Raw genomic sequence first — 13,192 nt, forward strand, 5'->3', positions numbered from 1 at the left:
TCAACATTAAATTACGATTTACCTAAACTTTCAGGGCCCCTTGTTTCCTTTCAGGTATCACCAAAACCTTAATGTGTTTCTTAGCTCTCTATGTGGCCTGGGCTGTTTTTATGGGTTGTTAGACACTTTGATTTACTGTGTTATGAACTATGAAAACTGAGTTGTTGATCATGTAATGATTTCTATGTTGATGAAGCAACAAATACTATCAGTAGTATTGCTACAAATACTATCGGTAGAATTGCCTTACTTGTGTAATAGAAGTTTGTCATTATGAGTAATTATTCCTAAAAATAAGAGTAATTTTTGTCTTCACCAAGCGGAACAGCCAAAGTCCTGCGTGGCCATTGAAAAGACCCCAAATCTCCCTTTAGCCCAAGCCGTAAATCACAACAATGTTTGGCAAGTGCTTCCTATCCAGGACGCCGGGTTGTGATACACCGGCTACTGCTTGTCCCTGTCCAGTCTGTATGAATCAAGTGGAAATGTGGTCATTTTGATGAATGGCTGTTCAGGTGTGTACAGTAAATACTGACTGGCGTTAGTAGCAGCATAGCTTCACAGAGGTTCATGCAATGCGGTGTGCTCGGACTCGGTCGAGTATGGCAAGGTGGCTGCACAGCAGTTTCGGGACAGAGGACTAAGGGCCGTTTGTCCCTTACAGCTGAGCTGAGGAAACTTACCTGAGAGCAGACAGGACTTAAGAGCTAGTTCCCCTGGCATTCTGCATTGCATGCAATGTTGTCATACAGAAACCGCACTTGTTAACACGCAGCTCTAAAATGTGTCTGTCATAAAGGATGAATAATGTTCGGCATACCGTATCTATATTCAGAGGCCATGGTACGCTGCTGAGGCCATTTCTTGTGTCCACCAATGCTGCGATAATAAGCTTCTTCTTTTACAGGTGAAATATTTCCCTCACTACCTGACCGAGACCGACCGCCTTCACTGTTACTGTCCATTGTAATTTCTATGGAGAAAAAGGGAATGATCTATTAAAACATATTGTATCGTTGCCTTTGCGGAGGCTCCTGCGGGCAAGCTTTGCCTACCTTTTGTTCTGGCTTGCATATAGTAGGAAGGCTAAACACTGCATAAGCTTTGCCAGATGCCTCAGCCTCTAGAAATTCTTCAGCAGGGGAATCACAGAAATGTGTATCTCCTTTTTCCAAAGCATCTGAATTTTGCGCTTGTAAAAACTCATACAGTGTAAATATTGTTTGTTAGATCTTTGGATAGGTATCGTCTTTTATTATGAGGTTTAAACAATCCTACCTGCCAGATCTGCAAGGTCAAGAGCACTGTAAACTGTGTTTCACCTTCTAAAGTATCAACCTAAAAACAAAAATTAATTAATTTACTTAAATCCTAACTGCAATAAGATACTAATCCAAAGTATTTATAGCTTAATGGAGAAAATACCTCAAAGAATTTAAATTCTGGAACATTTTGAAGAAAGGTTTTATCATTGGAATCCGAAGAACATTACAATTTTGAAGGTCTTCCCCACTAATTTCACCTCCCAGAGTGGCCCTAAGAACTTTGCATTTCTGAAGTGACCCTTTAGCTGAATAACTCAGCAAAAACTCCAGGCATCCATGTAAAGGATTAAGCTGCTGCCAAGAAATCTGGAATCCAAATTTTGAGCTATATGCTGAGGCCAACAGTTCCATGTATTTCAGCAGTCTAAACTTTGGCTCAACCGTATTTACTTTCTTTCCTTTCATTTTACTCTGCTTTTCACTTTGTGGATCTACATACTATAATGACACAATTATAATAAATTCCTTCTTCAAAAAACATATTTGCAGCCCTTATTCATGGGTAACTTCCTCTGTCAGTGGGAGTTCTGAACAGGGGGTTCAAGTTTATACAATGCTCTACTATATGCTTTTGGATGCCCTACTTTTACCACATTTTATTTATCTGAACCTTTGCTACATTTTATATCTTGTGGATTTTTTTCCAGCAGGTTTACAGGAAGCAACTTTTGTGCAGAGTTTTATCAAGTATTCATATCTGCTTTGCTTATCCTCAAAGTGATTTATTACAGTACGATGCTGAAAGTGAGAAATATTGCATACATATCTTTCAGCCATTTTCAACACTAGTCTTTTAGTCAGAAATTAGGACTCTTGAACTCTAAACAACATAAAGCCTTTCAACAGCTTCACAGGAAACCATTTTTTTTGTCAGATGCTGTACATAATGCTCAGTAGTTTGCTTGTTACCAGCATTAGACGATATGTTTTAAATAAAATGAAAATGAAAAGAAAACCCAAAGGATTAATTCAAACCTGTCTACTCTCTTGCTATTCATAAGAAAACATTTTAGCAAATAATATAAAAGAACTTAGACACAAAACTTGCTTTAAGTAGTCCAAACATAAACCAGAAACCTTTACTCCTGAGAAAAAAAAAAAAAGGCTGCTTTCAGAGAAAAAGAAAAAGGACGTGAAAATCTAACAGTCTTCACACATCATCCAAAAGCTATTTGGTTCAGCTAACAACAACCTGTCAACAGAAGCACAAGAGCCTCCCTGGAGCTGATTCTCCCCCATACCATTTTCATACCAGTGTGATTCCATTGACATCTGTGAAGATTATCCTGGTTTATACCAGGATGTGGAACAAGAATCAGCCTCTGACCAGTCATGCTATATTGAAGACACTGACAAAGTTTAATGCATTACAGCTGTGTGTATTTTCTGATCTATGGTTTCAATAATAATAATTACTATCTACTAGATAGCAAAAAAACTGTGCCCACTAGGGGGTTTTTGCTTTTAATTTACAGTACAGGCATTTTAGTGTGATTCTATGAAAAGGGAAAAATATTTAATATTTAAAAATAAAAGCATTCCTTAATGATCAGTCTCTTTCCTTCTGATAATCCACATTTGCGATAATCCACATTCTCTTATTCACATAAATGTTAGATGAGAATTGCCTGACACTGCTTCCTTCTCCTCCTGATGATGCCTACAGTATTCACAAATAGTCCAGATTAGGGACAGGAATGGGACCGACTTTACGTACTCAAGGAGTAAAGTTCTGCTAATGGCTCACAGAACTCCTTCTGCATTTGTTTTGCATGTGTTTTCTGATTTTCAGTGTGAATGTTTCTTATTTGTCAGTATAGAGTGCAAGTTTTAATAGATATGTATTTGTCCATAGTGTCTTGATTCCATTATCTTTTCTGCACTACTTTTTGGATTTTATGGCATATACCAGCATATAGTTTAAGTCATAAGCAAACCAGAATAGGGATGATTCTGTACGAAATATCAAATCTAGTAAATATATGTGAGTTCTACCAACTTGATACATTTAAGTGCTTCTATTTTTCCTGCTAAATTCCAAAAAGTAGTCAAGAAAATGGAAAGTGAATGCAAAATGATGGTTGATGAATGGAAAGATGGATGGCTAAATGGATGGCTGAATGGGTATGTTTATTTTACTGACCATACAGTAGCCTGCCTGCAAACTTCGTCTTAGTTAATATCTAACAGTATCTAAACTTAACCAAGCTCAGAAAAGCTCCAATACCCCCTAAATTCAATGAAAAGACTCCCAGTGATGTTGATGACTACTGAATCAGCCCCCTGTGAGACCCCAGTACGCTCATATTTAGATGGAGATGATTTTAGTTCCGTTTCATCCCATTTAAACTAAGAGTAACCACGGTTCAAGACAAGCGTCTGTTGTTCCTTTTTTTAAGGACCGCCTTCCCAACTCTGAGGCTGCAAAGAACAGAAATGCACCAATCTGTCCAACTAACCAATGGAAGGGACCAACATTGGTCGAGACCTTTGTGGCACTGCACTGCCATGAGAGGACCTTCGCCCTGCATGCTCCGCCCTTTCAGGCCGTCCTGCAGATGATGGATTACCTAAAAGCTAAAAAACAACAACAGAAAAAACAGGTTTGTAAGTTACATGCATGGTAACATTATGGTTATATGGTTGGACACTAATCAGGTCAATCACATTTGGAAGCATAAGCTCTAAAGGCAACTAAACTTAGTTTTTAACTGAAAGGTTAGCTGAAAAGAAAATACTGTTGCCTGGCAAACCTGCAAAAGAAAAAATGGTTCCCTGATTTATGGCAGAGTTTTGTAACCAGCAGTCACACATCAGAACAAAAAGAAAAGAAAAGAATAATTTTTGAAATATTCTTTTGCCTTTGTTGTTGCTGCTAAGATGACGTTATAATCTCCTGAAGAGTAGTACAACCAGTCATGAGAGGAGTGGAGGTTGGACTGCCCTGAAGAGGCAAGCCTTTTTTGTATTCGGCTACACAGCTTTGTCCAGTTTGCAGCATGTGAACAAGTGCACGTCCTTCTGCCTTTGAGCACGCTGCCTTTCTAGAATGGCCTTCGGTTGTTAAAGCTTTTTAAAGGTCATTGAAACATGTAGAAGGGAATGTAGACACACTTCGTCTCACATCATAGCTGTCTCTTTCTGTTCACTACCCTTGCAGAAACCGTTGCTGTCTTAACTAAACGGTACTATTTAAATGCTCTCCAGAGTTTACCATGCAGTCATTGAGACTAATACAGCTCGGGCACCAATTTTAATAGGAGAAATTTGTAAGGATCATTTCAGCATAAACCGCTAGGCTAGAAGAGCAGGCAGCTGATTTCTACTCTTACATGAAACATATTAGATTTGAGGTTTCCACTCTGGACTGTTGCAGACTGAGAGGGTAAAGAACTTGCTCTGGTCTTTAGGGAGCAGGGAAGCCTACGGAAGCACCTATCAAAGACTCTGCTATAGATTAATGGCCAGAAATGCAAATAGGCAAGATCACGCAGAGGCATCCTTGAAAGATACAGGATGGCCCTGGCCTCTCCCTGTGGAAGAAGCTGTTTGCCTGCATTCTCATGCAGAGATGCAGTCTGCAACTTCAAAGGCAAGAAGAGATGGTCTAAAAAGGAAGGCAAAGTAGTGACAGTGCAGAGATAAGGTAGAAAATGGAAACGTGATGAAACCCGTGACTCCATAAATCTGGGTCACTGTCACACTGGGGAGAATCTTGATTTTTTTCCAGAGGTGTTTCATGATAAAAGAGCATATCCTGAAAATTCTGGGAATGAGGTGAATAAAAGCAACATGATGAAATGAAGTCCTTGACATAAAAAAAAAAAAAATTACTGATGAAATATTTTTCCAGTTAAAATGCAGCTTTTTTTTTTTTAAAGCAACATTTAGATGGGCAAAATAAAGAAAAACAATACTTTGGAAAAATTATAGTTCAGCTAACCCTTAATTAAAATTTAGATTCAGTTGTCCTTTAATAAAAGCAGCCATTATTGTAATTTGTTCTGTGGGAAAATCATTGTAAAGCAAATCAAACTGATTTCAGCGTGACACAAAAGAGGACTGTAAAGGAAAATGCAGAATAATAAACAAAAATGACTGGGGAGGAAAAAAAAAAGGGAAAAATGTAGCAGATAGGTCCAAAGGATGGACTCTAAAAATTAATTCAGAAAAAAAAAATGAAAAAGAGGAAAAAAAAAAAGAAAGAAAGAAAACAGACTGATTTGGCAAGCAGATGTTAGAAGGAAGATTTATTTCACACACCAGAGAGTCTTCTGCATCTCTGTGGGATGGCTTTGCAAGTAGACCAGCTGCCCTAGAGTCAGCCATTTTTAAGTCGGTCTTCCAGCCTCCCTGAACATCTTCATTAGACAAATTATCTGTTCTATTACATTTCTGAGTCTCATACTTTTTCTCGTAACTGGGCTTGACCTGTTCACTCCTGGGCTCCACAAAGGAAGGACCCAGGTCACCAAAATCTTCTTCGATGCTGGTCTGTCTGGTTAAGGTTTTCCTGCGAGCAAGCAATGGCCTCATGCTTTTCCTGCAGGAACAGTTAGCAGTCTCTGCACAACAGCTAGATGCAACGTTGGCAGAAACTGAATCACAAGTATATCTGAAATTAAAACGAGATTCTTCTTCTTCACTTCCACAGTCTAGTCCACTGTCTGGGCTTCTCGATAAGGATCGGCTATATTTACATCCTTTGTCGTCTGCAGCAAAATCCTCCATGCCTGAAATTCTGTGCTTGGCTGGGTACCAGAAGTTGTGCTGCTGGTCTTGATTGTAGGGCCTAGGTGGTCTAGAGTCTCTAGCTATTGTGGGATTCTTTTTATAGGGCATACCTAAACCCTGCTTGTACAGCAGTTCAGAGTATTCACCATCCTCTTCAGCTACTTCTGGAATACTGAAAAGCTTTTTACTGTGATGTATCTGCTGTGAAAAGTCAGGCTGTTCCAAAAAAGTGGCTTCAGTGGTCTTATTCTTATCGCACTCCTTAAGATTATGTAATGTTAAAAACCAGACAGGGAACAAAGAGTGTGTGACAAAAATAAAATGGGAGGGAAAAGGGAGAAGAAAAGAAAAATAAAGACAGAATTAGTTTTAGAGCAATGGTAAACATAAGACATGCATCTTATTTAGTGAAAAGGATGTCATGCTTTGAATGAGAATCTGTGAAAAATAAAGACATGATTAAGAAGTTGCTGGGTGTCAGATACAACATGAGAGGTCAGTACAAACAACTGAGTGATGCTCTTAACAAGAATAAACCCATGCATTTAAAACAAAGCAATAAAAGCTGCATACAGGTTCCAGCATGGTGAATGAGAATGGCATTAAAACACAGCACTAATGCTTAGCATGTTCCTTGCCCCATGCCAAATTGCTATTTAATTTTTCTTTGTAACCAGAACCCATCCTTGAGAATGAGAATTCTGTTCTAGCAAGCTTTCTTGCTTTGCATCTGTTAAAGCATCCTACATGAGCAGCAAATACTCCTAAATCTCCTGCCAAAGGAGACCTATTTTGCAGACATCATTGAAGGAGTTTGTTTCCTTTGTAAAATCGTAAAAAACTTGCAGCATTTTTAAAGCTTGGCTTCCACAGAAAGAACCCTGAGAAGCAGGCTGCTCTGATGTCACTTGGTCTGCACTGTCATCAAATCTCTCATCATAAGCTCGTACCTGCTTGATAAAACCATTATTTGAAAATCAGCCTATCAGCAGTAGTAAGTAAAAGTCTCTGTTTATACCAGAAGCAGCTAAAAACCATCCCAGCCTGGATAAAATAAGCATTATGAACATGACAGACACATTTTGTAATTCTCCTATTACATTTACACAAAACACAGGTTGGTGTGACAGAAGAATCCTACGCAGTATCTTTGTTGGACTCTGAGAAAAGACACGAGAGTAAGGATGCAGGAGGTGTTGGTTTTGATTGACGTGGTTTATAGATTCTACATCACTGAGATCCCCTCTCCTTGCTCTTTACTCAATGCCTGGATCAGGTAGGTCTCTGGACAAAACAGAACCCATAAATACTGACAGGATCACGTTGGTGACATCAGCAATACCTCTCTCACCGAGCATGTTAAACTTAGCTGGGTTTTGGACGTCTTCCCCTTTCAGGCATTAGGAACTTTGTAAGTTACTTTATGACTATATTTGTTTCACCTATTTTCACTCATTTTGAAAATGTCTATCACACTTGTGAAACTTTTCAGACAAACTGCCATAAAAGTGGAAAAAATTCAATAAATATGAACAAGGATAGTTTTGACTGGAGCTCAAATATCCCACATTCTAGAATGCTCAGATCGGGTGAGTTGAATCTTCTCTTGATCACCCGTGTAAGCCTTTGTTTTAGGGAACCATTGGAGGGAATAATAATCTCCCAACAAAGCAAATATATATCTGCATGCAAAATGTTTTCTTGTTACTTGGGGCATCTCTTAACTTGGGAGAGACTACTCAATTACAGCTGCAAGGGCATGGCTGGCATACTTCCAGGCGCAAGAGGAACAAGAATCTCATTACATTATGAAAAATTACTAAACATGTTTTTCATTTTTTTGTTTATTACTGATATTGCAAAGTGAAATTGGATCTAGTGAAAGAGGGTGAAATTATCTAGCACTTTGGGATCAGAATCTGACCTGCATTTTACATTAGAAAACTTATCAGCATAGTGGGCCATGTTCTCCAAATGAGACTCAGACATCCGTGAGTCCTTCCCCAGGAAGTACTCATTTACTGAACTCCACTTCTGCAGAATGAGTCAACCAACCGTACCCTTCTCATGCACTACTATATCAACAGAAGCATGCCTGCAGACTTTAATGGGTCTAGAATGATTTACTACACCAATTAAGGGTCTGGACCTTTCCTTTTAAATAACAACAGTGGCAATACTAATTTAAAACCAAGAAGTAAATATACTTTCTGATGCATAAAGAACAAGAACAGTCTAGGGATAATTCACTTTTTCCCAGAGGAAAGGGACAGAAGCAGCATGCAGAAGGATTTCAGTTTCAACCTTTATGTTAGCGGAATAATAGAAACACTGATTATTTTTTCTTTTGAAAAAGTAGCTGTCTCATTCCAGATAGTATCATAATAAAAGGACTGAATTTATAGTACATGAAAGCAGTTACAAGAATTGTCAAAATTCTTGTATGCATGAGAAAACAGTATGGTTTTTTAGTTAAATAGCAGCATACTGGAAGAAAAAAATCAACCTGTGGGTTCCCTTATCATTCAAGTTATCCAACTTTCTAAGAAAACACAATTTAGTATAATTGCTAGACACAATTTACACATACAAATATACTGTCGGAAATATATATTCTGCATTGGGTAGGTTCAACATTCTGTGCATGCTTTAATTGTTATACTAAAATTGTCTTTCATGATGAATATTCCTGTGTATTGTTAAAGCAGTATTTCTGATAGGTATATCCTACTGTCTCTGGTGACTCCTAAACAATCAGAGCATGAGGAATTCTGCATTTATCAAACAAAGCTGACCAAACTCCCTTTCTTACAAGCACGATTTAAAGCCTCTGGAAGAGATGGGACTAGCACCAAAAACATGGACAAATTACTCAGACATGAAAAAACTAAGGGTTTTTTTTCCGTATGTTTATATAAGTCTCCTTGTACATGTAGTATATTGTCATATAGACATGGGAAAGGTCCCCAGATATAGAACAGAAATTGCAACTTCAACAATTACTTATAGAAAAATAGTCAACTAGTTAAAAGATTGGCTATCAAATAATGCAAAAAAAAAAAAAAGTAATAAATGTATTAAAGTGGCCTTGACATCATAAACAATGTTCACCCCAGTTCTAGGTCTATATGACAGTGTGAGTTTTAATGGTCTGCAAAACCCGTAATTGAGTAAAAGAAATGCTTTGAAGGAAGAATCAAAATATGGAGGTACTCCTACAGTTTCTCTGCAGTCACACTTACCTTAAGTGCGTTGTGTGAAGTCAGGCTGACTCGTCGCCTTCCTCCATCCTCCAGCTGCATTTCGGAGTACAGCTCTTCCTCATCTTCTTCCATAATATCAGACAAGTCAGAGCCTCTGCTGCTCTCTGTATGGTACTCTTCACCATGGCAATAGTGAGGCTAATTGACAGGGTGAGAGAGAAGAATCTTTACTGACTGTAAAGCTGCCAGTCCTTGTATAACACCAACGAGGACGTGAGCATTTCCTAGGTTTGAATATCATGCTAATAACCACATATAAATTACATCATGCGGCTTGCTGCTCTGTTCTAGTGGAGAGATCATGTATAAATTTTTTTTTGGCCCATTTATGCTCCCAATTCAAGAAATCCAATCTTAATCCCATAGGTGATGCAAAAAAGGATGTCTGCATTCACAGCATCAAATCTAGTTTTAGTCGTGATTAAATTCCCTTGATTTAAAGAGTTCCTTCACGCATCAATGGACTTGCTGACCAAATTGTAAAAGCCCTAGGATAATTCACATATCATCTGTTCTTCACAGCTGTTTGTTACATCACATTGTAATTTAAAAGTCATCAGCATTTAATTCTTGCAGGATGTTGCCATCATTGTATGATATAGCTAGCTGATGGAATTTGAAGCTTTCATTTCTTAAACATTGTAAAAATAGACTAGCTAAAACCTTAATTGTCTTTTAAAAACAGTCCAAATATTTCAAGTTCCTGTAAGTTTCCAGTTATTTGGAAGATAAGGAGGAAAAAGTATGTCGTACTGAATTGCTAGTGTTAAATAGGACTGGCCTTTGTTAAACATCTAATAAACCAGATCATAAACAAAGCTCATTGTATTTGCACAGACAAATTTTCAAATGGAGTCATCTGACTGTCAGATTGCAGTAGAATATTTGAAGAACCAAATATTCTAAAAGTACCAGAATGGTAGAAATTACTGCATTCCTTCCCCCAGCGATACCAATGAAGAAATAATTTCTGTGGTAGCAGATCAATTCCTATAGCTATGTAACACGCTGGTATCGGTCAATCCCAGCAAAGAGAAGAAAATGTCCACAATAAGCAATTTCTCCAAAGTGAAGATGGATTTGCCCTCCAAATACAAGATACAATTTCTCCTCTTTTAATTCTTTGTTCTAGAGCTAAAAAGATTGTAGGGTGAAGCCTTTGGCAGTAATTCTCGGTGCCAAGCCCGTAAATGTTTTCAGATCCTTCAGAGGCATTATATTACGATCATCTTATAAAAAAAGCGACTGCAGTTTCACAATGTTTTTGTTTTCTTCTTGAAGTTAAAAAGATTGAACTATATTCTAATGCTTCATTTTTCACATCTAAACTGTGTGGCTCTTATTCTAAATTTTATTATTTAATCAGTTCTGTTACAGCAGAATCTTGGTCCTGTTTTTCATAGAAAATCACTCCTGCGCTCCTGTTCTCAGCTGTATTCACGTAGACTTGGGGGTTGCACCGGCACAGTACTACAAACCTTGCCCGTGCCCAATGCCTTGTAGATTATCAAAGGCCAATACTGCTGGAATAAAGCCCTGGTTGCTTGGGCAATCACACTACACAGACCTAGCAAACTGTCTCCAAGGCTTATCCATTGTGGTTCTAATAACAGGAGTGCCTTTCTAAACAGCCACTCAATTATTTAAATAAATCTTGTAATTCAAGCACTACATTAATTAAGGTATAAAACATAACTAGGAGATATTATACAAGCAATAATTATGCAATTCTCCTTGCAATCAGTTAAGTCTGTATGGAACAGGGTAAGTGCACACTACGTTCAATAACTGGCTGCATTTACACACGCACATTTCCAGTGAAACCCCTATGGCCATATATTCCACGCATCTGTGTTTAGTATTTCATGTGTTCTCTAGCACTGCCTTTCTTGCAAATGTCCCAAGTTGTCTCTGAATTTCAGGTTTATCTCCGATACTTACCTTCCCTGTCCTTATTATCTATTTACAAAACAAATCACATCTTGCAGAAAACAGTATGTTCAAACGTTTTTGTGACAAAAGGAAGAATCATCATTCCCATTTTATTCTTGGTTGACAGACCCACTCACCCAGATCCTGAGGGGTACTGAGATATTTAGATGCATAAATACTTGTGAGGATCTAGGCAAGAAAAGCTAACTTTCTAAGTCTAAGTTCAAAAAAAAGGGCTGTGAGACTGATACTGCACCACTGTTTCAGAATTGTGAACTGTGGAGTATAAAATCAATATATCTTCCTACAAAACACAATACGACAGACAGACACGAAGGATTTCCATCAGTAGCCTTATCCAATGCTACTAAAATCTTGATTAAAAGAAACATTAATGTTACTTGTATTTGCTTGCAGTTTTTTTACTGTTATCTATGGAGCAAGGCAAGTCAACTGGTAGAAAGGCACAGACTTTGATAGGGAATCAGCATGCAGAATAGCACATGCTTCTGGAAGATACCAGCAGCACTTGAGCACTGTAACAAAATTAGCAAACTAACAATTTCTTATGGAGAAAACCACCACAGATTAGGTTTCTCCAATTGTCTCTACTTATTTCTTCATTAACAAGCCACGTGGTGAAAGTGTTTATCTTTCATAAACAATGCAAATGAGCAATTAAGCTACAAATAGGTATATCTCATGAAGCTATAAAATAAACATTTAATAACCAATTTACACTTAACACACCGCAGCTGTTTTGCCAGGCATAATTTAATTGCTGTTTTTAATTGCAATGATTTGAGGTAGTAAGTCCACATAGGGCAGCAACTTTGTACTCACATGGTAGATACCCCAAAGTCTATTTACCAAGGTTAATTATAAAGTATAGTTATGAGAAAAGTGAAGTTGATCTTGGTCCCTTACAAACACTCTAATACAGCTACAATAATCAGACAGTGACCTGGATAGTCTGCTGAGCTTCATAAAATACTTGTTTCATGCCAGACACCTGACACAGCAACAAGGCCAGGCTACTTACTTGCTTTCCAAGTTCTGACCCTTTCAGGAAATCATCAACTGAAGCCCCCCTTCTTTTGACATTAGGAGAATCATAGCCATCTTCCTCATCATCCGAATTAGCGTACTGGGCTGCATTAGTCCTTTCGCTAAAAACACTCCTCCTCTCCATCTAACAAAGCAACAAAAAATGGAAAATTGTGAAGCAGACTCATTCCTGCAACCAATGGAAGAAATGGCAAATATAAGACATGAGGACTCAAGAACACAACATTCAAATATGCTCACGCGTTAAAGCAACGTTAGCTTCCCCTGGCAGTAACCTTTTAGGAGTTTTCAAGAATTTTTGGCTTGCTGTATTTCTCTCACTCATAAACAATTATATGCCTTTATATGACCATCAGCTCAGCTGCTAGCTTTCTTCCCTGTACCACCTATGTCAAAATTCTCAGTATTCTACGGTCAGAGTATGCTAATGAAGGCCCTAATTTCCCCTCGGTAGCGGGCTAGCAGACAACCTACCCACTACAGCATTTTTGACCTCGGTACAAAAAAAACACAACTATAGAACGAGACTTTGTGCTTTTCCTCTGCTCTGAGGTGACACTTACCCCCAGCTAGTGAATCCTGCTGCTTACCCTAGTGACACTAGCCATCAGCCATCTAACAGGCCGAGTGAAGGGCAGGGAGAAAACACTCCGCTGCTTCTGCCAGGGAAGAATTTCTACTACGGGGGACTAAACATGACAAATATCATTGGCACAATTTGATTGAATTTAGAGTCAATCCATCTGAAAACTTCTGTCCAGATCCCTGAATTAAACATTTCAAGCATCACTAAAATTAATGTAATTAAACATGGTTCAGAGCATATGTTATGTCAGCAATTTTCAAAACCAGAAAATGTATTTCAGTGCT

General features: G+C 38.2%; 1 protein-coding gene across 3 annotated transcripts in view; it reads right to left on the bottom strand.

Annotated features, from left to right (window-relative positions):
* Positions 1 to 13,192, bottom strand: part of RIMBP2 (RIMS binding protein 2) — a 144,946-nt gene that overhangs the window by 12,261 nt on the left and 119,493 nt on the right. For 2 of the 3 annotated variants that reach the window (XM_009888097.1, XM_009888096.1), the window contains 3 exons: positions 12,297 to 12,446; positions 9,302 to 9,460; positions 3,785 to 3,902 (listed from right to left, as the gene is read on the bottom strand). In XM_009888097.1, coding sequence (XP_009886399.1) covers positions 3,785 to 3,902; positions 9,302 to 9,460; positions 12,297 to 12,446 — 427 coding nt within the window. Of the gene's footprint in view, positions 1 to 3,784; positions 3,903 to 5,588; positions 6,321 to 9,301; positions 9,461 to 12,296; positions 12,447 to 13,192 lie in introns of all 3 variants that reach the window. The other variant, XM_009888095.1, reaches the window with a different exon arrangement.

Source organism: Charadrius vociferus, unplaced genomic scaffold (genome assembly GCF_000708025.1).
Source record: "Charadrius vociferus isolate BGI_N301 unplaced genomic scaffold, ASM70802v2 scaffold326, whole genome shotgun sequence".
NCBI classification, from domain to species: Eukaryota; Metazoa; Chordata; class Aves; order Charadriiformes; family Charadriidae; genus Charadrius; species Charadrius vociferus.